The sequence below is a fragment of the Thermobia domestica genome, chromosome 11, assembly GCF_964235325.1.
Source record: "Thermobia domestica chromosome 11, izTheDome1.hap1.1, whole genome shotgun sequence".
Lineage (NCBI taxonomy): Eukaryota > Metazoa > Arthropoda > Insecta > Zygentoma > Lepismatidae > Thermobia > Thermobia domestica.
Window position 1 is genome coordinate 35,823,473 of NC_137464.1, and position 27,683 is coordinate 35,851,155.

Here is a 27,683-nt window from a genome sequence, read left to right on the forward strand (position 1 = left end):
CATGCTTTTACATGGTTTTTGTTAGCCTGAAGGTGAGAATCATCGCGAATGTGAGTCAAGTTGTCAAGTCATGTATCATAGTCACATAAAGCAGGGGCACTCATGAGGATTCAGTAAATTTGGTCTCCGCTAGTCTTGCGAAGGTTTACATACATTTCGGAGCTTTTTCGTAGATAAGTGATTAGCAAACATGTGTTTGATATGGGGTACCTAGGTTCGATTCCCGATAGAAACGCATTTGATTCAGAATCTACATTACACAGGAGGTCTACGCCTTGGTGCTGAATGAAGGCGAGTGGTCGAATAAATTACTCATTTGCTGTAGAAACAATCAAAATTGAATGTTTATTTGAATTTCATTGCATCATGAAAATATTATCGTGTCTCTGTTTCGCAAGGGAATAATCATAAATACATAAGAAATGAAACCAGTTTACTTTTTATCTTTAATTATTTTTTTCTGTTTCAAATTACCCTGATATTAAGTAAGAGTGTTAATTTATATGTACATTGTAGATTTAACCGAATGATTTTTACAGAATCTATTGAGAAATTAAAATTCAAGAAGTAGTTTGAGCAGCATTGAGAACATAAATTGTTTTCCTCTTCTTGAACAGTTTGAATAAGACATATATCGTACTAGGTATTATTATGCAATGGCAAAATTAGTTTTTATTTTTCGTATAATACTTGTATCCCACGTTAGATCAAAGTGAAAAATCATCATAGGCCCCAAAACTCTCAAAGGGGCAAGGAGGAAAGGCTAGTCGCTTTTCCCGCCACTGCCAATGTGTCTTGAATATTGTAGAAATCTGAAGAAGCCGTTGAACGAATCGAAATACATCTCTTATGTTTTGAAATAGTTACTTCACTTATAAACACCTTTCACAGTGAATAGGTTATGTGATCTTCTTTACCCAGAAGAATAAAGACATATACCTAGTACCAGATGTAACAATATATATATATATATATATATATATATATATATATATATATATATATATATATATATATATATATATATATATATATATATATATATATATATCACAAACTATATAACTCACTGGTTCGTAAATTGACCGATTCTTAAATTACCTTGTTAAATCTTTTATTATCTTTAGATGCTTCGTAAACATTAACTCACTTTACAATGTGGGGGGCGCGGTGGCTTAGTGGTAGATCCCAGCCCCCGCCAAGTGAACTTTGTGGTGGACAAACACCGTGCTTGTGGGTTTTCTCGGGGTTCTCCCGTTTCCTCCCACTTTCTTCATTCCACCATTTCACTCATCTCTCATTATCACCGTCTCCTTTAGCCTAACCGGCATAACCGTGGGACGTAAAACTCAAAGATTTCATTTCATTTTTTCACTTTACAATGTAACAGCGAAACTATATCATTACATAACATAATATCATGTTTGTTTGTTACTATGACAACCACCAGTTCGTCGTTCTGGTTACATATCAACATTCCAATTATTTATTCGAAAAACACATATTTAGTCTTATATTATTTCTTTCCTTTTCTTCTTCTATAAAATGAACTGGCTTGTACTTATTTGCAAACCACTTACTGTAAGCTTGAATTGCAAGTCGGCCAAGCTTGCATTCAGCTTGATTTGAAAACGTGCAAGCATGCCGCAAGCTGGATTTCAGTAACGAAGTTACGTGAGGGCAACCTTGCATTCAGTGTTCCATTCAAACTTGACGCAAGCGTTTCACAAGTCAAGTCAAGTCAATAGCCAAAGAACGGCCAGTGATGCTATGACGCTCTGCGAAGGTTTTAAAGCATCGCTTGCAAGTACAACAAAAGGCAGATTGTATGAAAGCATGCGTTTGAAGTGCAAGCATAGAAAGCCAAAAACTAGCCACACGCCAACTGGCCGAAAGCTTTCTTGCTACTAGGGATATATCTGTACTTTAGTTGTGATTTAAGATTTCCCCCCGGAGGAGTAATTTGAATACATGGAGGGGTGCGAAAGTAGCAGTTACTGCAAAAATACTGGTAATCCACGTTGAACACAATTGGAGATAGTATGTGGCCCGGAGGGGGATTCCGTACCTCCGGAGGAATTTCCGCCCGGGCTATCCCCTGAAATAATAACTGACTATATTCGAGCCGGGCAAAAAGTTTATAAATAAATGATAAAGTAAAGGTAAAAATAAACAATTCATATAATTCTCAAACTTTACAGTAATTTATCAACTTCACTGTTACTGATAGTTACGACGTCTCTTTCTTTCGTAGGTGAAGATAATACGAAAAGATGTCGGGAGATGTCTCTGGCTGTCGACACACAACTGCATTACATACTGAAGGAGAGCGCCAACTTGCCAGGTGATTGTGGAAATCCTCTGGAACTACCTCCGTGGTTTGAATGGGATAAATTTCGAAGGTGAGGAGAAACCTATCAGTCGAAGATAATGAAGTTATATAATACACTTTGTTTGGATGACGCCTCAAACTTTTAAAATTATTACTCAGATTACCATCAGTATCCATCTCCCTATGGTCCATGGAGCCCCCCCACTTTTCTGATACATCCCTCCAAGTCAAGCAATCAGTGCTTTCCTCTTCTTTAGTGTTAAAATATTTTCCATTTCCTCGCAAACCGTAATCTACGATATGCATTCTTATGTTTAGATAATTATCCAGTAAATATTTCTGGTCTCCCTAACCCCCCCCCCCCGAATAAAGTATGAGAGAATGCTTTGAAGCTTTAATCAGAAATCACCAGATCTTTGTGGTAATACGGAAAGCAAAACGAGAAAATAAATAAATAAATAAATAAATAATAAGGGATGAAAATTGCCATCCATGCCCGCTATAAATTAATCACTACCTCCCTCAGAATATTTTATTAGTCCCAGAAGGAGAGAATGTGAACTATTTTCAGTGAATAATATGCGCTTACTATTAGATGGTAAAATGAACCAGTTTTAGATTAAAAAAAAAGTAAGTTAGATGAAATATTTTTGCTCATCTAGCGCCAAATTGCACATGATGCATATGCAGTATTTAGGTTCACGTCTCATATAGCCTCGCTGCTAAACGGGACGTTAAACTAAAAATCAACTCAAAGAATTTAAGGTATTTCTATAGGAAAGGGGTAGCGTGTCATAAGAAGACCTAACACGCAAGGGCGCCGATCCTGGGGGAGCCCCAAAGGTCCTTTCGGGCCATAATTTGAATGCAATTTGTCTTAACATCCTCATATATATATATATATATATATATATATATATATATATATATATATATATATATATATATATATATATATATATATATATATATATATATATATATATATATATATATACCTTCTGCGTCTGAGTGCCACCTCCGAAAAAAAAATATAGAGAAATCAGCGTCCTTGCTAGCACGACTACAAAACTGGTTTTATTTTCGAGTTCAGCACATTCAACTTAGAACATTATTCATATTCCTTGTGAGAAAAATGCTGTTGACTAGTGTAATCGAGATGAGACTGAGATCGAGACGGTGATTTTTTACTCGACACGAGACCGAGAGCATTGTTTATCAACTGACAAGCGCCCAAATCCATGTGCAGTATCGTCTCCTCTCTATACCATTCCCAATTTTCTCAGAAAATCAATTTCGGTCCGGATCTATTTTATCCATAAACTGATTTTGTTATCGAGCACAAAATGGTATTTAATCAGAAAATTTTCATCAACCAGTATCCAGAATAGTTGATTTGTTTCTTGGGGCCTCGGTGGCTCAGTGGTAGAGTGTTCACCTCTGGTGCAAATGGTCTCTGGTTCAATCTCAGCTCGCCTCAAGTGAACTTTGTGATGGGCAAACATCGTGTGCATGGGTTTCCTCGAGGTTTTCCCATTTTGTCCTTATTTTTATTACACCATGTCATTCATTTCTCATAACCACCGTCTGCATTAGCCTAGCCGGCATAATAGTGGGACGTAAAACTTAAAGATTGCATTGCATTGATTGCTTTTTCCTTCGGAAAAATTGGTTCCGTTTCGGGAACCAGAATCCAGTGTAACCCCTTTTACACCTATGTTCTGTTACCTTTTACTACTGTGCATCTAATACATATGGCAGAGAAACTGATGCAGGAACCAACCTAGGAATCGAACAGAAGCTAATTTTACTTCACTTACAAAGCACGGAATAGTTACTGTTAAATAAAATAGATAAATCTAAACATAGAACCTTCACTATGCTTTCCAACATTTCTTTTTATATTTTGTAAGTAGCTTGGTAAATCTGTAAAGAAGACACAATATGAGTTGTTTTGAAAATATGTCGTACAATTAATGTTGCCCACGAGATGAGATATAAGGTTTACTCGTCTCATTTCGTCTCGATTATTGAGGAATTCTTTTCCATCTGGTCTCGAAATTGTTGTAGTTTCATTTCATATATGTACACTCATGTCCAAAATGATAGTCACATATCTATAACTCTTTTCTCGTAAGAATATAATTTGATAATGATTTTGCAGGGTACTTTAAATACTGATACTATGTGTAATCGGGAAACGTATATTTGTGGTAAATTTCATAGGAAAAGAATTATAAATACGAAAATTAGCATGAGTAAAATAAAATGTAACTAAATGGACAAGAAAGTTTTATTTTTATTTTATTGTTCTTATTTACAGCTCTTTTGACATGAAATTTGCCACATATGTCTTTGCCGATTATACACATACTAACATTATAAGAAATACCGGGAGAATTCGTTATCAAATTATGTTCCAACAACAACATATTTATAGATATGCGACAAAAATTTTGGACATGAGTGTACAAAAATGTTCTGATTTTCTTCTTACTTTTGTCTAGAAATTATCACAATTCTTCCGCCCCACGAGAGGTCCACGAAGAGTGTGATATAACAGCATAAAAAAAAACATTTACTATTGAAATATATTGTATATGAGTTGCGTAGTTTTAAAGTTTGTTATATGCTATTCATTCATTCAAAACTTGAGAAATATCTCGCCCAGTGTTCGTAGTTTGAAGGAAATTTCCCTAATCTAGGGAAGTTCCATAGGTAAATTTAGTAAAAAGGGAAAAAGGAATTTTTTGATAAAACGTGAAAAATCCAGGGAAATTCTCGCGCTGGCTGATTGACCAACATAAATGCTTACATTTTTCTTTGTTCTTCAAAAATAATAACTAACACAATAGAAATTGTGTGTGTGTGTGTGTGTGTGTGTATTCAAAGTAGCAAAGTCGCACTCATTGTTGGTTAGATGTATTTGAATTTTTTTTTTAAAGTGAAGGGAAAGTGAATCAAATGGAAACAAAAAGCAAAGAAGCAAAACAAATGTGTTTCTCTCTTCCTTTAACATAGTTAAATTAATCTTATCACATAATTTTTGTCATAAGATTTGGACACTGCAAACTGGAGAAAATTTTGTGTCAGTGGAGGGAAATTGTCTTAAGGAAACTACGAACACCGATCTCGTCTCGTCTCGAAAACGGCACGAAAATTGTCATGTTTCTAGTTTCGTCTCGAGTTTGAAAATGCACTTTTCATCTCGACTCTTGTCTCATTTTTTACGAGACGAGACGAGAAATTTTGTCTCGTCTCGTGAGCAACGCAATATACAATGTATACCAAATTCATAAACATTTATTTTTAGGACTGTTTATATGTACCGTACCTAGGTGTATTGCAGAAACTTAAGTGCCCAATTATGATATCAGAAATTGCACAGTGAAAGTTCTGGCCCATAAAGTATTTTCAATTCATTTAACAGGACTTTGCCAGTACTATTTTGTTCACTTTCAAAATTTTTAATGTTTCATAGGTCTATAATTGATAACCACAAAAGAAGAATAAATGCTGTACGAAGCGCAAGAAAAAAATATAAAATACTAGCGAAATGCCAATTCTTCGCACGTTGGACATAAATGGTTGAATTTGAATTTAAACGGCATCGGAAGTGTCACTGTTTGTCTCAGCAACCCCAAAAGCTATGGATTCAACACTAATATCGGTCATTTTTTTTAAAAAATCATTTTTATACATCTCTCCCTTTCCCAAGTTGCGGGACTGAATTTGGACTTAAACGGCATCGGAAGTGTCATTGTTCTTCTCAGCGACAGCGAAAGGTATGTATTCTACACTAATATCGGTCATTTTCGATCATTGTTAAATATTTGCCCTTCCTCCTCTCCTAAGTTGCACCGTCAGAGTGAAATAAAAACCATCTCATGCCTGAACCTCATCTATGTTGAAAATTTGATCGAGGTCGGTCGTGTGGTTCAAGAGTTATTAAGTCACAAAAGTAGTCATTTTCATTTATATATATATATACTAGCAGCGTTCACCCCGCTTCGCTGCGGTCACCCCGGAACGCAATAAACTTTGTTACTTAGATAATTTTTACTTTTTCGCTTTCAAGTGATATGATAAAAACCATAGAAGATTGCATTAAATGTTAACATTATATCGCCTGTCATTTATGTTAACCCGCCCCGCTTCGCTGCGGTCACCCCGGAAGTTTTCGCTTTCAAGTGATATGATAAAAACCATAGTAGATTGCAGTAAATGTTAACATTATATCGCCTGTCATTTATGTTAACCCGCCGAGTTACAGGGTCATGCGGGTTGCATATAAATACGTTTATTTTTACCTATGATGAACTAACAAAGGTCAATTATCACTTGATGGTCAATTATCTCAAGACACTGGTAATTAAAAATTAAAGTGATATGATAAAAACCATCTAGGGTCCAAATCCTAATAACCCCCCAAAAATAAAAGAAATTGGTTCAGCCGTATTAGCGTGATGAGGTAACAAAGGATTTTGTACGTTCTCTTTTATATAATATATATATATATATATATATATATATATATATATGCCACTTCTATGTGGCAAACTTGATCGGGATCGGCCGCGTAGGTCAAGAGTTATTAAGTTTTATTTATTTCTATATATTTCCTCCTCTCCTCTCCTACATTGTACCGTCCAAGTGGAATGGTAAAAAAAACATTCCAGGCCTGAACCTCATCATTGTTGAAAATTTGATCGAGATCGGTCGAGTGGTTCAAGAGATATGAACTCACAAACATAATCACTTTCATTTTTATACATAAATTCACTAAAATTCCTAAAAGTGTTGTTTAAACCTTCTTTTTTAATTTTTCTTTAATTATTGTAATATCATTCTTATTTTCAGGGGTCAGCAATACTTCAAAAAGAATTTCTTTTCCTTATTCGTAGCGAAGCTCTGTGGTCTTCTGAGTATTTTAGCAGTTCACAGCATCTTGCGAGTTCTCATTATGACCAAGCAATCGGGGAATCCTGCTGCAGCATTTCGACGATATATGGCGACCATAGCTCATATGCTGGACTGGTACAACGGAGATCTTTTGGAACCAGGCTCCAAGTAACATTTTCTTCTTTTTCTTTCCTTTCATAGCCATAGCAGTGTTATAATAATAGATAGTTCTGGGTAATAAAAGTGAACTCAGTAAATTCTTCTTTCCTTAAAAATGCCTGTACTAGACCTACAAGTAGTGGACATCGAAAGTAAAACACCTGGTAGAAAGCCATAATTTGTATTTAATAAGGTGTTGGGGCGCCTTTGGCGGCCAGCACAGCAGGAACACGATTTAGGAAGGATTGATAAGGTCCCGCATCGTATGTAAAGGATTTTCAGCCAGTACACATGGTGGAGGTTAATGTTTCCTCACTCGATCCTCAAACAAATCCATACAAGCTCAATTATATTGAGATCCGGTGATTGAGCGGTCAATGTTCCACCTCACTATCATGCTCATCAAACCACTCTGTGACAAGTTTAGCAGTATAAATGGAGGAGTTATCATTCTGGAATTCTACACCACCGTCCGGGAAGAGTGTTCGAAACATATGGTGTAAATGGCCTTCCACCAGAATGGTCCTATGGTTCTTGACAGTGACACTACTCTCAACAATAATTAGTGGTCCCAAAGTCTGCCACGATATTGCACCCTGTTGTTTTGAAAACAGTGTAGCTGGACTCATCCAAGAATATGACACGTTTTAGGTCATTCAACGTCCAAATTTTATGCTTCTGGCACCACTGATGCCGCTTTGCGGAATTTATGCTACTGATGAAAGGCTTCGGTATCGCAACACTGCCATGGACGTGCGCTTATACTGGTATCGACGGGTTGTTTTTGTGCACACAGGTTTTGTAAGGTGTGTATTCACTTCTGCGGTGATTGCATATGCGGTGGATTTCCGTTTTAGTGCAACAATCCTAATCAATGTTCCAACGTCTTTTTCAGCCAACTTCCGTTCTTCCTTCCAGTTACTCCTCCTGGATGGGTTCGTTCTTCCTGTTTATGTGCTACATCACCCTGGATGTTGTAGCTGGTAAGACGTCACAAAATGTTGAGTTTTAGACACAGATGCACCTGCTAGACGCGCCCCTACGATCTGCCTCTTTTGAGGTCCGATGTGTTCCCATTAAACCGCTCTACTTTCTCACACAATTTTATGTTCACTGACGAACCTCTTATACTGGAGTGACTGCCAAGGACCCGCACACGTGATTCATTGCCCAAAAGTACGATATAAACTACCAGATTGCTCTGGTGATTCTCGCGAACATCCTATACTATTCGCTCAGGTGTTTCAGTCTCAATGTCCACTACCTGTACGGGTACATAAGATGAACCATGAATTCTCGAAATCATTTTTATTTTCCAACGGTATTTTCTATAGAAACCAGTCTGTATAGATGATGATGATGATGATTATTATTATTATTATTATTATTATTATTATTATTAATAATAATAATAATAATAATAATAATAATAATAATAATAATAAGTACATTGCATCAAAAATGTGATATTAGATATATGCTGAATTGGAGTATCTTCAAACTTGAAAACCTGCTGCGAAAGGATACATATTAGAAGCAGTGACGGATCTAGAAGGTAAAAACTAAGGGGGCCATGCAGAACCCAGACTTTGATAAATATATCATAAGTTTGCTATAACTTTCAAAAATATATGAATAATAGCTGTAGAACAGTCCATATTATAAATGTGTAGTCGGGAAATTTTGTGATTGAATCTCTCGGCCAGTCATCCTGATAGTTTTAGTCCTTAAAAGTGAGTACTTAGATGGCATGGGACTTACTTCCCACTTTTCATTGTTAATGGTTCGAATGTAGCAATTAGCTTAGAATATGTATTTGAAATAAATTATTAAATAAAAATAGCAAAATTTGCCTTGAACGGATTTCCAATAAACCGCTACTTATTTCCCCTTATGACAGGTTTCTGCGAAATACAGGTAACACTGATTTTGAAAAATATTTTAAGGTAACTAGCGTAATGATATTATGTATAATTCTAAATACATGTTATAATTTGTAAATGTTATTAAATAGTGAAAAACACTTCTCGTTTAGTTGATATGATTTGATTTTGAGTTTAGCGTTGCGTTCCTTTCAGCAGCGGGACTACATGAGACGTGGACCTACGGCTTAACATCGGATCCGAACCACATGAGCTCCCGCCGGAAATCGAATTCAGGTCTCCCACTCCACTGGGCGTGCCTTACGTCTCATTTACTATTTAGTTATATTACATATCTTCTGAAATTTTAGAACGTAAACCTAATGTAGAACGCAGTACGGAACGTTATAGCACAGCACTATTGCCTTGTGAAACGAAATTTATGCACTAAACACAGATACTAGACTCCCTAGCACAGCGTTTCCCAACCGGTGTGCCGTGAATGGGCCGCTGTGTGCCGCGGGGAAATCGAAACAAAATTTTTAATTCTATAGCAATCAGATTGAAAGACATAAGGGAAAATCTATATTGGTATTTCACATTACTATGAACCTCTACTATGAATCTACAATTTTAAGTTTCATACCGTTTAGGCCCTACAATTTTAATGTTGAAAAAAGTATTTGTTATCATTGTTATGACCATTGTTGCTCCTTTATTGTTGCAGACTATTTCGTAATCTGAAATTTTAAAATATCATTCAATACTTTCGACAAAGCAAACATGTATACCAATTACCTACATTTGTGTTTTAAAAGTAAAAGAGATTTGTTTGTTCGTTTGTTATTTAGTGATCTATCTTCTTAGTAAAAGATTGGATACAGTTTTCGAAAAAGAAAGCGTAGTTTTGCAAACCTGAGTCCAATATTTCATTGAATTGTTTTCTATTTTTAAATTAGAATGAAAAGTAAGGATAATAATTAAACACGGGAGAAAACCAGTGATCGAGCTTTCTTCTCTGTGAGAAAAATCATTAATCACAGGGAAAAAAAAAACAAAAAGCACGGTATCTTATATTTACAAATAATAATATGTATGAGTGTGCCGCGAGAATTCAAGTTAAGCCCGTAGTGTGCCGCAAGTTGAAAAAGGTTGGGAAATGCTGCCCTAGCAGCTCATGAAAAGACCCGAGATATTCTAAGAGGCTATTATCCTATCTTTAGCTTTTGATAGGCTCTGTTCTGTGACAGCTTCACGTAACTTCATTTGCCCAAAAAGGTAGAATTTCTGCCGCGAAGTACCAGGATTTTTTTCTAGACCTTATGATCAAGCAGTTATCTCATATTCCTCTCTCAAACCAAAAATGGAGCCTTCAGCAAGATTCTGCAACAAGCCATAAGGTTAAAATCTGTCCAAGAGCAGTTTCATCTGAATGTTGTGCACTTCGTATCTTTAGCAGATTAGAATTTAACTTCGCATCAAACAATTGAAAGATCTCGTCTACAGCAACTTCCCCCTCCTCTTTCGAGGGAGTTACAGGAAAATACATATCGACAGTAGCGTCAGAAGGGGCACAGTTCAAATAGAAAGGCTCTAGTCTTTCAGCAGAGCCAACCTCCCCAACCATTTTGCTATATGTTGTGCTCCATATCTTACTCAAGATCATGACTTGAGGAAAGACACAACCACCCGCAGCTATGAACATTTTTTATTGTAGAAATCACGTGTAATAGAATGAATGTCTGACCTCAGAGAATTAACCAGTTGAAAAAAAAAGTACAGGGTTAGCATAAATGATTAATTCATTTTAAAAAGGCTATATTTTCAAAAGTGTTACACGTTCACAGATGAAAGATATATGAAAAGAAGCACAAACTCACCAAGTTTATACACCCTCTACAAATGTTCAATATGTGCCCCTTTGGTGACACGACACACGTGCAGACGATACTGGAGCTCATTCCATATATTTTGTCGTATGGTCACGTCATTTGTCTGCACTGCAGCATTGATGCGTTCTTTCAGTTTGACTAAGGACTGCGGTAGTGGGTGTACGTAAACAAGGTCCTTAACGCACTCCCACAGGAAGAAGTCGCAGGGCGCTAAATCAGGAGATCTCGGAGGCCAGTTTTTTTTCCCTTTACACAAGTAACCAGTGTCCTTGAACTGTCGACACTACTGCAAATACTTCGTTTGCATGGCAATTATTTTCCATACCCTCTTCTGAAAGCGTATTGCACAGCTACAACAGACGAATATCTCGCATATTCAAGCGCACACACACACACACACACACACACACACACACACACACACACACACACACACACACACACACACACACACACACACACACACACAAATCCTGCTTTCCTTCCATTTCCGACAGGTACTAATCTCGTACTGCCACACTGCCACACCATCGAAAAGGTAATGGACTCGTGCTGCCACACAGTCAGGGCCGGATTTCCCAATAGACCCGGTAGGCCCGGGCCTATGGGCGCAAGCTCCCAGGGGGCGCACGGCCGAGAGAAAAAAAAAATAAAAAAAATGTCTAGAAATAAAAGTAAATAGCCATAACTTAACATATTTTTTGAATTGATTTTAAAAAATCAGGCTAATAAAGCATTCTGATTTTGAAGTTCATTGGAACAAATAATTTTTGGTAAAGTTTACCAATCTTTTGTTAATACATTAACGGTCTTTTGTTAAGCCCAGAACCAAATAAATTCCTCAAGAAACTTGCAATGATAAAATTGCATCGTGGAGTGGTGTTTAAGCAATTAACATATAGCCCTGATATATTTTTTAATAAAGGTTTTTAGGAAAGTAACTTAAAGCAGACAAAATGGCGGAAAAAATTATTGGGCCTAGGGGCGCCAAAATGCTAAATCCGGCCCTGCACACAGTACAAACCTGGTGAATTTGTGGTTCTTTTCATATATCATTAATGTGTGTACGGTACGTGTAATACTTTGAAAATATAACCTTTTCAAAACAAATTAAATATTTATGTTAACCCTGTACATTCATAATTAGGCTATGTATCTCAGTCATTTAACAAGGATAGCAAAAAATCTTTAAAATAATATTAGTGCTCAAATATATGACAAGGGTGGTATTAGTGCCCACTCATGTAACAAGGATAATGAAATATTTTTAAAATAATTCTAGTTCTTACATAACAAGAATGGTATTAGTGCCCATTCATATAACCAGAATGCCCAGTGCTCACTAATATAACAAAATAATTAAACTATTTTTAAAATGGTATTAGCGCTCAGTCATATAACAAGATATGCATTAGCTCCCACTCGTATAACAAAGATAGTAAAGTATCTTTAAAACAGTATCAGTACCTAGTGGTAAAACTGGGATAATAATGTATCTTTACAACTGTATTAGTAACCCGTTAGAAACCTCGTAATAGGGTTTATGACAGGTCTGAGTAATACATGTATAACGTTTTAAAATTGTTGGAAACGTTTTAAAATACACGTTTGGACACTAGTGTAATGTTTTATACAATTATTCACATGTTACTATTTTGGTTTGTACATACTTACAGGCAGAGACGTACGCAGGAATTTATTTAGGTGGCGGGTTCAAAGATTTTCGGCGGGAGTCAAATTCAGTATAAGGATAAATTATATTAAAATATGTAAAATTACCCTTAAAATTAGACTAAATTTACAGAGAAGTCAAGATTTTAGGAGAGGGGAGGATACGCCTATAAAAATCCCTGCTCGCAGTGACAAAAATGTTCAAGAACTTTTTTTATATCTTAATATAGGCCTACTGTAATATAAAACACAAATGCCAAACGTAGAAGTTCATAATTTTCATCAAATAAATTTGATGTTTATTTAGTTACGAAGAGCAGTTTAATGACATTCTCTGCATTTCATATTAACGTTAATACTGTATATTGTAAATAGAATTAGAGTTTGTTGATCACTAAAGTAATTAAATTACTAAATTAAGAGAACTATGGTTTCTAACTCATGTTTTTTCTGTTTCCAGTGCGTATAAATCTCTAATGCAAGTAAGAGGGCGACATGCAGGAGCTGCCAGAAAAGCTCGCAGGACAGGAGTTGGACTTTTGTCACAACAGGACATGGTTCTCACACAGTTTGGTTTCATGGGATTTCCTGTACTTTTTCCTGAAAGACTCGGTGTAACCTCCACACCAGAGGAGGAGGAAGGGTTCATTCACTTCTGGAGAACAATTGGATATCTTTTAGGCATTGATGACAGGTAAACTTTTACAGTCAAAATTACGAGGGGTAGTCCGAAAATACTCCCCAGGCGAGTATGGACAGAGGTGGGATGCAAGACCAAAAATAGCATGTGATATTCAAGATCAGATGTACTTTTATTTTCCCATATAAGACCCACATACATTGAAACATTTGTCATACCAATCTATAAGCTTCAAAAATCCTTCCAGGAAAAATTCAGGGCTCTGCACAGGAAGAAGCATCGAACAACTTCTGTGATTTCAGCATTGCTTTCGAAGCGCCTGCCGCCGAGAGTCTGCTTCAAAGCCGGAAACAGATTTCGGCGTGAAGTGGTGGACTCACATTTCATCCCCCGTCACAATCCGGAACAGAAAGTTATTGCCATCAAGAGAGGGGAAACTTATTTTCGGACTCCCCCCTCGTAATACGCGTTTGTTATAGGAAAACGACAAGGTTGCTAACACACAAGCCACAAATGACGTGACCCATTTGACAGTATTATCAGAGATATGGTGAGATTACTTACATGTGCACAAGTTTTTCAAGGAAAGGAAAAGGATAAGCTGATCAAATTTGTATGATAGCAGCCGTGAACATAAGTCACTTTGGCGCTGAATGTTTAAAACAGTGGCTTTCAATCTTGTTTAGTTGACTTCCTCTTCGTTAACCCTGTATACTTTACGCTCCCCAGGCGGCGATGGTTCATTCGTCAAGCGCTCACGTCTGGCAAGTGGGATCGCTGGTTTAATCAAAGCTCCACCAAGTAGGTTTTGTGGCGGACAAACACTGTGTGTTGGTTTTCTCCTGGTTCTTCCGTTTCCTTCCACTTTGTTCATTCCACCATTATCATCCACTTCATGATCAGAGCCTCTCAGCCTCGATGTCTAATCGTGGGACGTCATACGAAAAAAAATACTCTCCCCCTCCGTTCAGCTCGTTAGTTGTACGGGCAATAAATTCTCAATCTTTAATAATAATAATAATAATAATAATAATAATAATAATAATAATAATAATAATAATAATAATAATAATAATAATAATAACCTATTATTGCAATTTATATTTATTTCCAATAAGACGTCTGCATACCATCGAAGTGCAGTATTAGTATTATTATTTTGGCAGTTTAGTTCTTAAGGAAACCTCAGTTTTTATTCAATAGTGACAAAATTACTACAAAAGTTTTTGCCGTTCGTGATCGTTAGAAACATTCATACATCGCATGGTACTCGGTCTTATATCTCGAAATAATCTCCATTAGAATCCAGTAACCTTAGCTAATGTTCCTGCAGCTGTGCAATGACCTGGTGACAAACCTTAGGAATCTTGGACGTAAAGAAGCCTGTGAATGCGTGTCGAAGGCTTGGCTCATTATTGAAGGATTTTCCACAGAATGGTTATCCAGAGAATGGAATAGGTGTAATCTGATGGTGCCAGGTCCGGTGAGTATGGTAGAATACAGTGTCTTCACCCTCCCAGCCAAGTCGATTTATGGTATCTTTGTTGTCCTTGCCATGTGTGGTCTCACATTGACTTAACCGAAGTTGACTATTTCTGCTGCAGTGCATGTTGCACCCGTTGTAACTGCTATGAATATAGGCCTGTAGTGATGGTGTGGCTTGTAATGCACCACTTGGCGAGAAGTCCATCAGACATAAAGCATAATGTTACATGGATGAAAAGATAGTCTTGAAATGTGATGCATAGGGTCACGTGGTAATAACCAATGTTTGGTACGCTTCAGAGTGTCACACTGGACCCACTTCTCGTCACTTGTGAACACACTCGACCAAATATGTGTGTTATAGTGCTGAGACAGCAACGACAAATGTGATATCATTAATTATTCCTTGTTGGTTGCAAAATGCATTATTTTATTCTGATTTGATATAAAACTCCGTATTTTAAACCCTTTAATCGTCCAGGAGACTATCCGCCCCCTGCAAACGACTCTTCTAGACCTAATAGTGTTTGTCGTATTTTAAAATAATTAAAACAATGCTGTTCTTAAGTTCCAATTAAATAGTAACAGTAGTTTTAAATCTGCAAACTGAACGCTAGCGCCATCTATTGACATCAGTCAGGCAGATCAAGGGGCACGTGTTAACTATTAAAATTAGCGTTGCTCACACACTGAAACGTTCTTCTTTAATAATAAAGATAAGGCAAGCGAAGATATGGGAGGAAACCGACTGATTTCTACTGATATCTACTGCACTTAGCTATGGGAATATTTTGTCAACTCTGAAACGTAATGCAGAAAGCAACCCACTATCTGACCTCCCCCCAACATCCTCTTCGCCTAAATAACTTTACATAAACATAACAGCAGTGACTCTAGAAAACAAATGCAGTAACACAATGAGATACGTAGAACATCCAATGCAAAAGCATGACAATCTTTTTTTGGACGGATTATAGCCTTAATTTGTGTGTGGAGTCAGCGACAGTGTCTCAGGAGGGACGATGGAACTGCATCGCCAAAAAGTGTTTATTTGCTTTTTAGCTCTCGGTTTTTACTAAAATAGCTTGAGATATTGTAATTTAAAACTTATTTAAAAACATCCACAATCACACTCGTTAAAAAAAAAAAAAATCAATTTTCATTAAATATACGTACTTTCTTAGAAGCTTAAGAACTAGCTTAGTTGTTTGAGTTGAAATCAGCCAATGATAAGAGTGAAATCACTTCCTCAATTAAAAGAAAGGGGGTTCGGGAAGTAACTTTAAGAAACTTTATTTTAATAATAATAATAATAATAATAATAATAATAATAATAATAATAATAATAATAATAATAATAATAATAATAATAATAATAATAATAATAATAATAATAATGACTTGTAGTCTATCTATGAACATGGATTCATGTATAAGGAAGGAAACTAGAATATATTTTCCCTCTTCCACATATTTTCCTCTTTCTCAAAATTATTCCGCTCTTTTCCTGCGTCAGTGCAATTCCCTTCAAGCTTATTTCCTTTCTTTCAATTATCATCAGAAAATAGAATATTTCCTACATCTTTCATATTCCACTTTAATCATGCGTCTATTCTGTGACCAATCACCAATGTTCAGATGTATGGCGTATATACATACACACACACACAAAATTTCCCTCAGAAACAATTACATCAGCAAATTACTAAACAATGATTTTATTGATTAGCGATTCTGGTGTGAAATTTTGTTCGTATTCGAAGAAATATTAAGGAATATAAATTTCTTGATCATGTTCAACAACGAAAAGGAATTTCTGAACAATTAATAACATAACGTAAACTGTTCAGTTCAAAATAGATATTTAAATATTTATGATAATGGTTGAATATTGAAAGTATTAATGTAATCAGTTTTGCACTGCATAAACAATATTAGTATAGCAACATTGCTCGAAGTGATTCAAACAAACATTTTACATGCATTAATATATGACATCATATCTTTGCGGAACAAGATCAGATCGCACAACGGATAGAACGTCCAACTTCCAAAACTGTCAAAGCACGAACACGATCAGAAAACTTAATAACAGACACCGAGGGTGCTGCTGAAATGCTTCTGCTATTGCACGCTCTGACCATTTTTTGTAGACGATCTGTTCGCTTTAGCTTTTGAACGTTCTGACCATTTTGACACTTGGACGTTTTGAAAGTTGCATGTTCTGACTGCTGGGCGACTTGATCTAGTTACCCTTGCCCATACATTAACGCATTATTTCATAGTCGTTCTACAGGGTGTTTCAAAATAACATCGACAACGTTTGGGAGGTGATTCCTGACACCAAGATAAGACCAAAAGTATAGATCAAACTGGGTGCACAAATGCTTTCTTTCGGAGTTATAGGCTGCCGAAAACATGAAAAAATGAACTCTAAAAGTCCATAGCTCCAAAAAAATATGGGACCTACCGTAGTCGGGTCAAGACTTCACTTAGGAACTAGTATGTGCCCTAACCACAAATTCATGTTTCAGAATCTTAAGGTACTCACGGAACAAAGAGGGGGTTTGACTAAGGGCATATAATTTAAAGTACTTACCAACTACCTCTATAAAAATTGTTGCGGAAATACCACAGGAGTCTGAAACTTGGATATTTGGTTACGGCACATACTAGTCCCTAAGTGAAGTCTAGACCTGAGTACGGTAGGTCCCATTGTTTTGGAGCTATGGACCTTCAAAGTTCATTTATGCAAGTTTTCGACAGCTTATTACTCCGAAAGGAAGCATTTGTGCACCCAGGTTGGTCTATACTTTTTATCTTATCTTGGTGTTAGGAATCACCTCCCAAATGTTGTCTGTGTTGTTTTGAAACACCATGTATAAAGTTGTTTGCAAGAGAAATCCAAATAATAGAAATACAAGTTTCAGAGTTTATGGAAGTACCAAATGTTACTAAATACTCTGATGAAATAGAAAATATACAGTTTATTTTTTAAAAATGCTTGCATACAAGAAAACCGATTTCTACCCAAAGTATGTCCCCTATAAAGACTTAGTAAGAACTAGGGATGCGCACGAGACAAGATTTGAGGCTGTCTCGTCTCGAAAATGTGCTGTAAAAGTGATGTTTCGACTCGAAAAACGTATATTTTTCTATTGGAAGAGCTGTGTCTCTCAGGAAAATTCTGTCTCGACTCGACTTGTGCGCATCCCTAGTAAGAACGAATTTTGGTTTTAAAACAGAAAAAGGAGAGGGTTATCGACTTGTTATTCTTACATAAATTATTACACGGTAAAATTGATTGTCCAGAATTAATTTCAGAAGTGTTATTACGTGTCCCAACAGGTAAAACTAGAACAGCAAATACTGGAATATTCTATTGTAGAAAAGCAAGAACTAACATTACTTAAGTCTCCTATGTGGAGAATGTATGCTTCATATAACGAAATGATTAGATTTCATGTAGTAGATATATTTAGTATGCCCGAAAACAAGTTCAAAACAATTGTTAGGCAAAAAATTCTGCAGAATTAAACAACGTATACTTGTGCATATATAATAGTGTATGTTAGATAATTATGTACAAGACACTATAGACTGGAATAGTGATGTCGTCATTTTCTTTTCGTTATCATGGTGATCGCCATGTTTTTTTTCTAAATAAATGCATGAACCGATAGGAATACTATGAAGTATACTGTTAATAAGAACACACAGTTAATAATTTAGAATATTTTGAATACAAAGTAAAGTTGGCAGGAAAAAATATAGATTAAGAATGTGGGTCCACTATTTAGAAAATTCACGAGAAAATTTAGCAATTAACGAAGTAACACATAAGGATCCTTTTTCTACAGGGGCCATATCTCTAGATAATCTGATAAGATAGAAATTGCATAAGTGATGTCAGCGCCATTACCACGTAATGCACAATAAATAAAAGCAACTATACCCAATGTAAAAACTCTATGGAACAGACTAATGAGCTGTCGGCACAGTGGAAATAGAACAAACATATTTGTGCTGAGAATTTTCAATCAGGACCAATTTCTGATCGGTTAATATGCATAGGATCTCATAGGATCTGTTCTTATATTTCCTACTTACTTTAGAAATATATATTGACAGTACAACAAGAAAACATCCGATTATGAGTGGTTCAGCATAAGTTTTAAACACTATTTCTGTAGACCTGCACGTTTGGAATGTAATGTGTGACACTGATAGTACTAAATAAAAATTTTGCAGAATTATTTAAATTTAATATCCGGTAATAAATAAGCTATAGATATATTTTGATACTTGACATAGCCTCCAAATGTATAACTCACAAAATCTGCGATACCACGGAAAACATTTCACTTTCAACGTTTGACATATTTTAATATATTATTTACCTAATTGCTTGCCTTTTCTATGTTTTTGTGTTTTCGTAGTATCGTTCATTGGATTTTCTTTCAAACATAGACAAGTGTTTCTTCTACTCTAATGTTTGCAATCCGGAAGTTAACGCGTTTCTGTTTTCGTTTAGTACGTAGGTTCTTAGGCCACGTTGTTTATAAAATAAAACCACGATCACCATGGCAACGAGATGGATGAGACGTCACACTATTTGAGTCTATAACTGGGCATTAGGGGGTCTAAGCCTGTTGTGTTGTCCTTACGAAATAAATAAATAAATAAATAAACTCTCTTGTTAACCCTGTGTAACTACATTAAAATTTACTTACAAATTAATTAGCTTTCTCCATTTTCTCGACAACTACACATATTCTTTTATACTCAGCCGGGTAATAGTATACATGAGAACGTCGTGATCTGCGTTTCTTCTGTGTTCTATTACCACTTCTACATGAAATACCATAAATTTTCTACGTAGTGCAATAGTAAGAAGTATCCATGTGCACAAGACATGCGATATGCGTTAAATTCCCCCCCCCCCCCTTACACACACATAGTCATAGATAAAGTACAAGGGCACTACACATGCAGATATAAAGTACAGGTACGTTCTGTTTTATTTTCGTATCAGTCGATAAGTAAATCAAAGTCGCTTTGTTACCCCCTTGATAAGTTCGTAGGTACTCAATGAATAATCCCTGAAAGTATGAGCGTCCAGCTCCTTCGGGAACTGACGCGGCTTTACGTATACTATATCCCTCAGCCGCATCACTTTTTTTCAGCTAAATAAAATCTTCAGGATGGTACGTGTTTTATCTTTGAACACATATTTTTTTTTCGTTAACCGCTAATAATGTAGAATTTCATGTATCATATAGAAAAAGAAAAACAGGACTAAATAATTGAATAAATGTTTGTTAAAACAACGTAAGACACAATCTTAATATTTTAAATTCTATCTGCTATTTAGAATCTGTATGGATAGGGTTATATTTAGTGTTGCAACAACGCATGTTTTTATTTTTTTTTTTTTAATTTTAAAATTATTCCTAAATGTTTAAAATTAAAATTTTTAATTTTAAAATTATTTACTGGGAATATTAACATTGAAATTCTACTAAAATAGCATGTCAGATTTTTCTAAAGTTTCCCAAAAGTTTAGTTTCTCTAACTGATAATGTTTTAACAAATGCAGATCCAATTGTAAGAATATACTGTACAGGTTGAAACAATTTCTCTTTCATTTTCATAAATGTCGCAAACTTCTTTTCAACTTTTTGCCCCCGAAATTAATAAAATGTTGAATTGTACGATATGACCCTAAATCCATGACTTGTATTCTTCATATTTAAAAGGTAAAAATAATAAAGCTGAAGTTAAGAAGAACACAAATAGAATTTTATTCAAATTGATATGATTTTTACGGCATTTCATTTTTTATGTTCATGTTTTCCTGGTCGGTGAATTGCTTAATTGTCTTAAGTGACTTTGCCCTTGAGACAAGGAGCACATTATACAATTTGAAACGAGGCGAGAAAGTTTACGACTCTCGTAAGCCATACTACTTCATACAAGTCTTACATCGCAAGCACTGTTTTGGTGTTTTATAATTCATAGTATGAAAACTATAAATTGATAAACTGATTGTGCGAACACAACACAATGAAGAACATTTACCCACATTTAAAGATTCGAAAGTCGTTACACAATAAATTCCAATAAAAAATATGGTTTAAATGTTGTATCACATCTTTTATGGACCTTAATACGTATTACATCTCCTTGTTGTAAAATTGTTAATTTATACCATATCAACAGTATTAGATGTATTAAGGAAGTAAAAACAAAATATTTATGTATATATTTTTCTTATTTTTTTTTTTTCAGGTTCAATCTCTGCAAAGGAAGTGTAGATGAAACAAAACAAATTTGTCAAGGACTTTTAGAAGAAATTTTTAAACCCAAACTTTCAAATCCTTCTGTAGAGTTTAAGCAAATGGCGCAGGCGCTATTAGAAGGAATGTGGCCAATGATACCGTTTCTTGATAAAGATGCCTTCTTATCGTTTACCAAATACTTGGCAGGGGTCGCAGTTATGGACGGCAAAAGGACAGTGCCTATTCAAAGTTATGCTCTATTAGTACTTCAAGTGTTTGTTCACGAATGGTTACTTGCTTACCGGATTATAGCATTCTTCATTCGTCCGTTATTGAACTTCAATATGTGGTTAGCAGTTTTCATGTCACTACGTTTCCCTGTGTTAGCATATATTTCATTTGGGAAAAATCAAGTACGCTGACGGATTTACTGATTTAGTTCTCAGATCAATTGTTATATTATTATTTTGTTTCCAAATTGGAAATGGTGCCAATATTATGCCATATTCTCTAATTGAAATTTATAAAATCAAAAACTACGGGTTGTTCCTTTTGAAGGATTTACGGTGCGAGTAGATTATAAGAAAATCTGCTGTGTTTTCATTATATGTTAATTAATGATACACTGTATAGTAGATTCTTATGTTTGTGAGTTGCAAGAGTGGTGCTAACTACTTAAACATCGTAATTATAACGCAATTAAATATAAATATATAACGTTTTTAAAACTATGAAACTAATGTTTACAGTATCTTGATCAGCAAGTTATGAATTCCAGGAAGGTGCTGGTTCTGAAGTGGGTAGAATTTTTTCCCTGGGTATGAATTTTCTACTGGTGTGTGGTTATTTTACGTGTTAAATACCTATCAAAGCATTTTAATTCTGATCTCAGTGGAGATTTCTGACATTTTTAAACACTAAAGTATTTTTAAGCATTTAACGTATGTTGATTCTCTACTTGACTGCTTTCTTGAACATTAGGATTATATGCCGTAGTAATATTGTTTGATCGAAAAAGAAAATAGTTTTTAACTCCAGTAAACTTGGTTGAATAATAGCCAAATATTATATTTTCTGGCGCAGAATTCAATGAAAAGCTTTTGATATAGAATATTCTTTATTTCTGTATTTTCTAACTTATTCTTTAGATTTATTTTCTACTTGTCCAAATAATAGAATTATTATACTTATTTTTGTGTGGCAAGGCACAGTTGTTCAGTGGTAGAGAGCTTTCATGTGATAAGTCCCTGGTTCAATCTTATGATGATTTGATAGTATCATGCCCATCGGTTATCTCGGGATTTCCCTGTTTTCTGCTATGTTCTTACTCAAATAATTGTTGCACGTTCATTTACTTGCGTTTATTATCCGTCATCATTAACCTAAAGAGCAGTACTGTGAGGAACTAAGCTACAGTCCAAACTTCTCTCGATTGATAGTGTTTCTTTTAATAAAACAAAACTACCAACATTGAATTTCAAATATTTTAAAATGGTATGTTACTATTTTGGCATGAATTAACGAATTTTGTTGTCTAAACAAACCATACTTCCTCTTTACTTTACCTACCTTCAGTTAGAAAGCACATTAAATTACTTGAAAATACTTTTTCATTCTCTAATAGCATTTCCTCTAATGAGAAGTTTTAATGTGAAGCTCCGATTTATTTGTGCAGTATTCTGCAATGTAGGAATGGCTTGATTTTACTTAGTGACTATGATTTGGACAATGCTTTGAATAATAATAATTTTACGGAAAGCATTAAACAAACAACAGTAACGTGCATTTACCCTGCATTTATAAGATAATAATGATTAGCGAATAAATGTAAGTTAGTTTACCTGTAGTGGCACTTTACTATTGTAAAACGAGAAAGTATTATTTATGCGATATATAATAATTAAGTTAATCTGTACTTTAAATACTGGATTTCAAATATTTAAAATTAAATTGGCATGACATTTTATTCATTTGTACCAACAGTATTGTATAATTAAGTAAAATATTTCCTCTGTGTAAGTTTCGAACAACAGCAACAGTATAATGTGAGTGAAAATTACGACTCATTTCTATTTTCAACATTTGTTTTAGAATATATGAAACTTAGGTCTCTGCTCACATGCTACAATAATTTAATCTCAACATATCAATAATAATTTTGTAATGTCTTCTTGTTTGCGACAGTTATTTGTGTTGAGTTTTGGGTTTTGTTATACATTGTATCGATTCTTTTGTATTATTTTTTTTCCAGAATTTTCCTTTAAGAATATCTATTCATTCTAATTACTTTGCACAGTTACTTTGTTCTTCGATATGTATCAACCTTTATTCTTATATTAAAGTTTTTTTTTTTTTTAAATTATTATTCAGAATATCCATATACCTTTATCCTTGCAATACAATACTTCCTGTGTTCTTATTTATAATATTTGAATCATCTTTATCCTTACGTTATATTATTTTCAACTTTTCCAGCATATCGATCTATTCTCTTTCTATATTACACCCGTTTGTTCTTGTCCAGGATATTTATTTGTTTTCTCCGTTTATATCGTCCTATTGTTTATGTTCTTTTTTAAATATAAAAGCCTATTCTTAATTACTCTATTTTCTGTGTTCCTCTTCTGGATAACTATCAATATTTATCCTGTGTTGCATTATTTCCTGTATTCTCTTCCGAAACATCAATCTAAGTTTATTCTTACGTTGTGTTATTTTCTGAGATATTTACCGAGATACCTATCTGCTTTTCTCTTTGAATTACACTAGTTTAATGTATTCTTCAGGATGTTTAAATACCTTTATCCTTTTGACATACTACGTTCTGAATATTTTCTCAGTATATATACACTTCCATTCTGGATGAGCGGCGGGCTTTACCTCTCGTAGAACTAACGTCTAGTAAGACAGACAACAGGCGTAGTCTTCCCTTTGCTTTACATTTTTTATAGCCAGCTTTGTAGTTTTCAGACATACCTTTAAAATAAAAACAATCTAAGCGAGTCTTTTCTACGAATTAAAAAAGTATAACCAAACAACCTCCGTCCGTTGGGAAAAACAGTTCGTCCTCAAAGTATTAATGCTTTATTGTTTTTCAGGGTGGGTATATATATATATATATATATATATATATATATATATATATATATATATATATATATATATATATACACCTTTATCTTTGCAATACAATACTTTCTGAGTTCTTTTTCAGCGTATCTATTTACTTTTCTCTTTATGTAACAGTATTTTTGGGTTCTCTAGAATATGAATTACCATGATCCTTACATTACATTTCTTTCAATATTCTTTCTCTAGATATCCATCTACTTTTCTCCTTGTATTGCACAACTTTGTGACTTCCAGTACATTTATTTACCTTTCTCCTTTCATGTCCTTTCTTAGTTCTTTTGCAACATTTTCGTTTTTCTCATTATATTAACTATTACCTATGTTCTTCACAATATCTACTGTATCTACTTTTACTTTAGTATTATACTTCTTTCTGATTTCTTTTTCAATATATTTTCACTTCATTTTGCACTATCTTCCTTTTCTTCTATATACTTTTATCCTTAAGATTCACTACTTTCTTTGTACTTTCTTTCTGTTATCAGGTTATCCTTATCCATACGTTACTTCTCTTCTAAATTTTTCTTCAGAATATTTATCCACTTTTGTTTTTATATTGCACTACAATCAATATTCTTTTTGAAAATATCAATTTATCTTACTTTGACATTGCTTAATTTTGTGAGTTCTTCTGTTAGTACGTCTACCTACTTTCCTTTTTAAGCTCTTTTCTGTGTTTCTCTTTAGGATATCTATCTAAATTTATCTTTGAGTTACATTACACTGTTTTTCTTCAGAATATTTATTTACCTTTATCGTTTCATTGCACTAACTTTTTGTTCTTTTCGGTACTACATATTCTCGAATGAAAAGGGAAAAAGAATAGTGCTACATGGAAGTATAGTAGATATACTGAAGAAGAAGGCAAAGTAATCAAAATAAAAGGAGTGAAAAATATACATATATCTCGAGGAACGTAATATATAAAAAGTAGTGAATAAAAAGTAATGGTAGCACTGTTCTCACGCCATCCGCCAAAGGCAGTTTCTCAGCACCTCAAGAGTTCCATAGCTAATAAGGAAATGTGAGACAATGAAGTGTAGTGAGTGATAACGATTTTATGTTATTTAGTCAAAAGCAACAGTGTCGTAAAATAGAGGAGGAAAGTGAGCACCATAATACGTTTCGAGAGACGGACATTATGCGTGAATTAAGATTAAACTGGCACATGGACATTGTGCAAAACAATGTTTTCAGAGACTTCGTGTTCGCAGGAAGCACTTCGACACAAGAGAAACCATCATTCGTGTCACACGGCGGTTCGTGCCGGACATCAATGCACAATGACAGTGTACGACAAGGGCGCCGATTTCTCTGTAAATTTGGGAGGTCCCATTCAGATGCAGAAGGGATATATGAGAATTTTAAGACAAATTATGCATTCAAATTATGTCAAATATTGTGTACTCATAAATACAATGCGGGGGCCCAGATGAGCTTTGAGGAGACCGGCCCCCCTGGAATCGGCGCCCTTTGTGTACGACGCCTTCTACACGTGTGGTAGAAGGTAATAAAGATGGGAGGTAATTACATTGAAAGAGTGCAACAAGTGTTCTTCTGTGCATAAAGCCAGGTGCGAATTATAACAATGTTGCCATTACTTTTTATCCATCGCTTGTATATTAGTAGGCAGACTTCGTAGTTCAACTTCAGTATTATCTGAAATGTTCAATGTTGCTTTGACGTGATGCAGTATTGATGTAGTTTAGTGCTTAGTATTTTGTATACTCTTGATTTCACAAGGAGCAATTAAATGCCTATATACAGGGAAACAACATAAAAACTCTTAGGAACGAGTCCTTGAATATAGACTATCATGGATGAACAAAACTTTGTCATTTCTGAGTCATAATTTACCGAAAATTGAATGGAACGGAATAAAAGGGGTCATAACTCGAGAGTGAAATATCAGATGAAGGTTCGAGTAAAATAATATAGTAGTTGTTTTGTGTTTAGATTACATTAATGTACCAGCAGGTATTGAATGTGTGCCAGTTTTCAGTCCCTGATCTGTCAATTTTCTAGAAGACCTTATCAAACTTCTATGCTTCGAGGCTAACCCCGTCGCTGCGAAAGTTCCACACGCACTGGTACATTAATAGAATCTAACCTCAAAATGACCATTGTTATTTCACATGACCTTGATGCAACTTTCCGTCCTCGGATTATGACCTTTTATTTTATAGTTCCAACCAATTTTCGGTGGGCTATAACTTAGAAATGGCGGATTTATGCCCCGTGATGGTCTACAATTCAGGGCCATAAATAAGGGCCCCGCAGACCCCGCATTGCGATTGTCCCCAAGCCATTAGAGGGCCCCCAAACCATGAAGTAGAACATAGAGAAGGGGCCCCACTCCATGCTTTCTGCGGGAGGGCCACCAAGCCTCTAATTACGCCAGTGCTACAATTTTTGTATTTTCGTGTGAGTATACATTTTTCAATTTTTTTTTTTTTTTTTTTTTGAGGATGCTTCCATTTGCCCTATATATGATTAAGTACTTATTTTGAAAAGAAAAAGAAAACGCTGTTATTGCAATTAATATGGAGATATGTAAGACCCGATAGACATATACATATATTTTCTAGTGTTTATTAAAAGGTTAACTTCTATGATGAGTTACATATTAAATAGCTTATAATTTCTAGAAACATTCATGCATTTGTAGGTGTAACAAAAGTCAATATTTATTTAAATATAACATAATTAGTGTGTTTTTTCTTATATTTATTCCTCGCAAATATTGTTAATTCCTGTTAAATATTTTGTAAAACATTATAGGTTGTGAAAAGAAATCATATTTAAGATAAATGTATTTATTTTTATGTGATACTCGGATTTGATGTTGCATTTATTAAAAGACACACAAATGTGTATAAATTATATACGTCTATAAAAATTGATGCAATTATCAGTGTTGTAAATGATTTTTTTCTTTTGTAACTTTATGTATCATAATACTGGAGCTTTGAGCTCGGAGTGCAATAAAATAATTCATACGATATGACACGTATTTTTACGTTTTCTTAAATCCTTTACATACTGTCTGACATACCCTTACATAAGTTTGTAATGATACCAAAGTGAAGTTACGGAATTTGATACGGCAGTATTTATTTAGCAATATTGGTGTCTTGAAATTATTTAACGATGCGTTAAAATTCTTACGTGAGGGCACTTTTCGTGCAAATAGGATAATGAAACTTGTATTGAGCTCGAAGAACTTACGTTTTGTTATATGATGGCCAACATTTATGTCAAGAATTTTTACATTTGAAGCGCTTAAAGGATAAAGGTGTTATGTGCCTTTTTGTTCAAAAACGTTGC

At 34.7% G+C, this 27,683-nt stretch overlaps 1 protein-coding gene across 3 annotated transcripts in view; it reads left to right on the forward strand.

The window, feature by feature from the left end:
• The window catches only part of LOC145664038 (uncharacterized), a 203,811-nt gene extending 176,426 nt beyond the window's left edge, over positions 1-27,385 (forward strand). For all 3 annotated transcript variants that reach the window (XM_081730362.1, XM_081730360.1, XM_081730361.1), the window contains exons 2-5: positions 2,255-2,402; positions 7,193-7,402; positions 13,279-13,512; positions 21,235-27,385. In XM_081730362.1, the coding sequence (XP_081586488.1) occupies positions 2,284-2,402; positions 7,193-7,402; positions 13,279-13,512; positions 21,235-21,646 (975 nt within the window). In that variant the 5' untranslated portion in view covers positions 2,255-2,283 and the 3' untranslated portion in view covers positions 21,647-27,385. The remainder of the gene's footprint in view (positions 1-2,254; positions 2,403-7,192; positions 7,403-13,278; positions 13,513-21,234) is intronic.
• Positions 27,386-27,683: the final 298 nt, after the last annotated feature.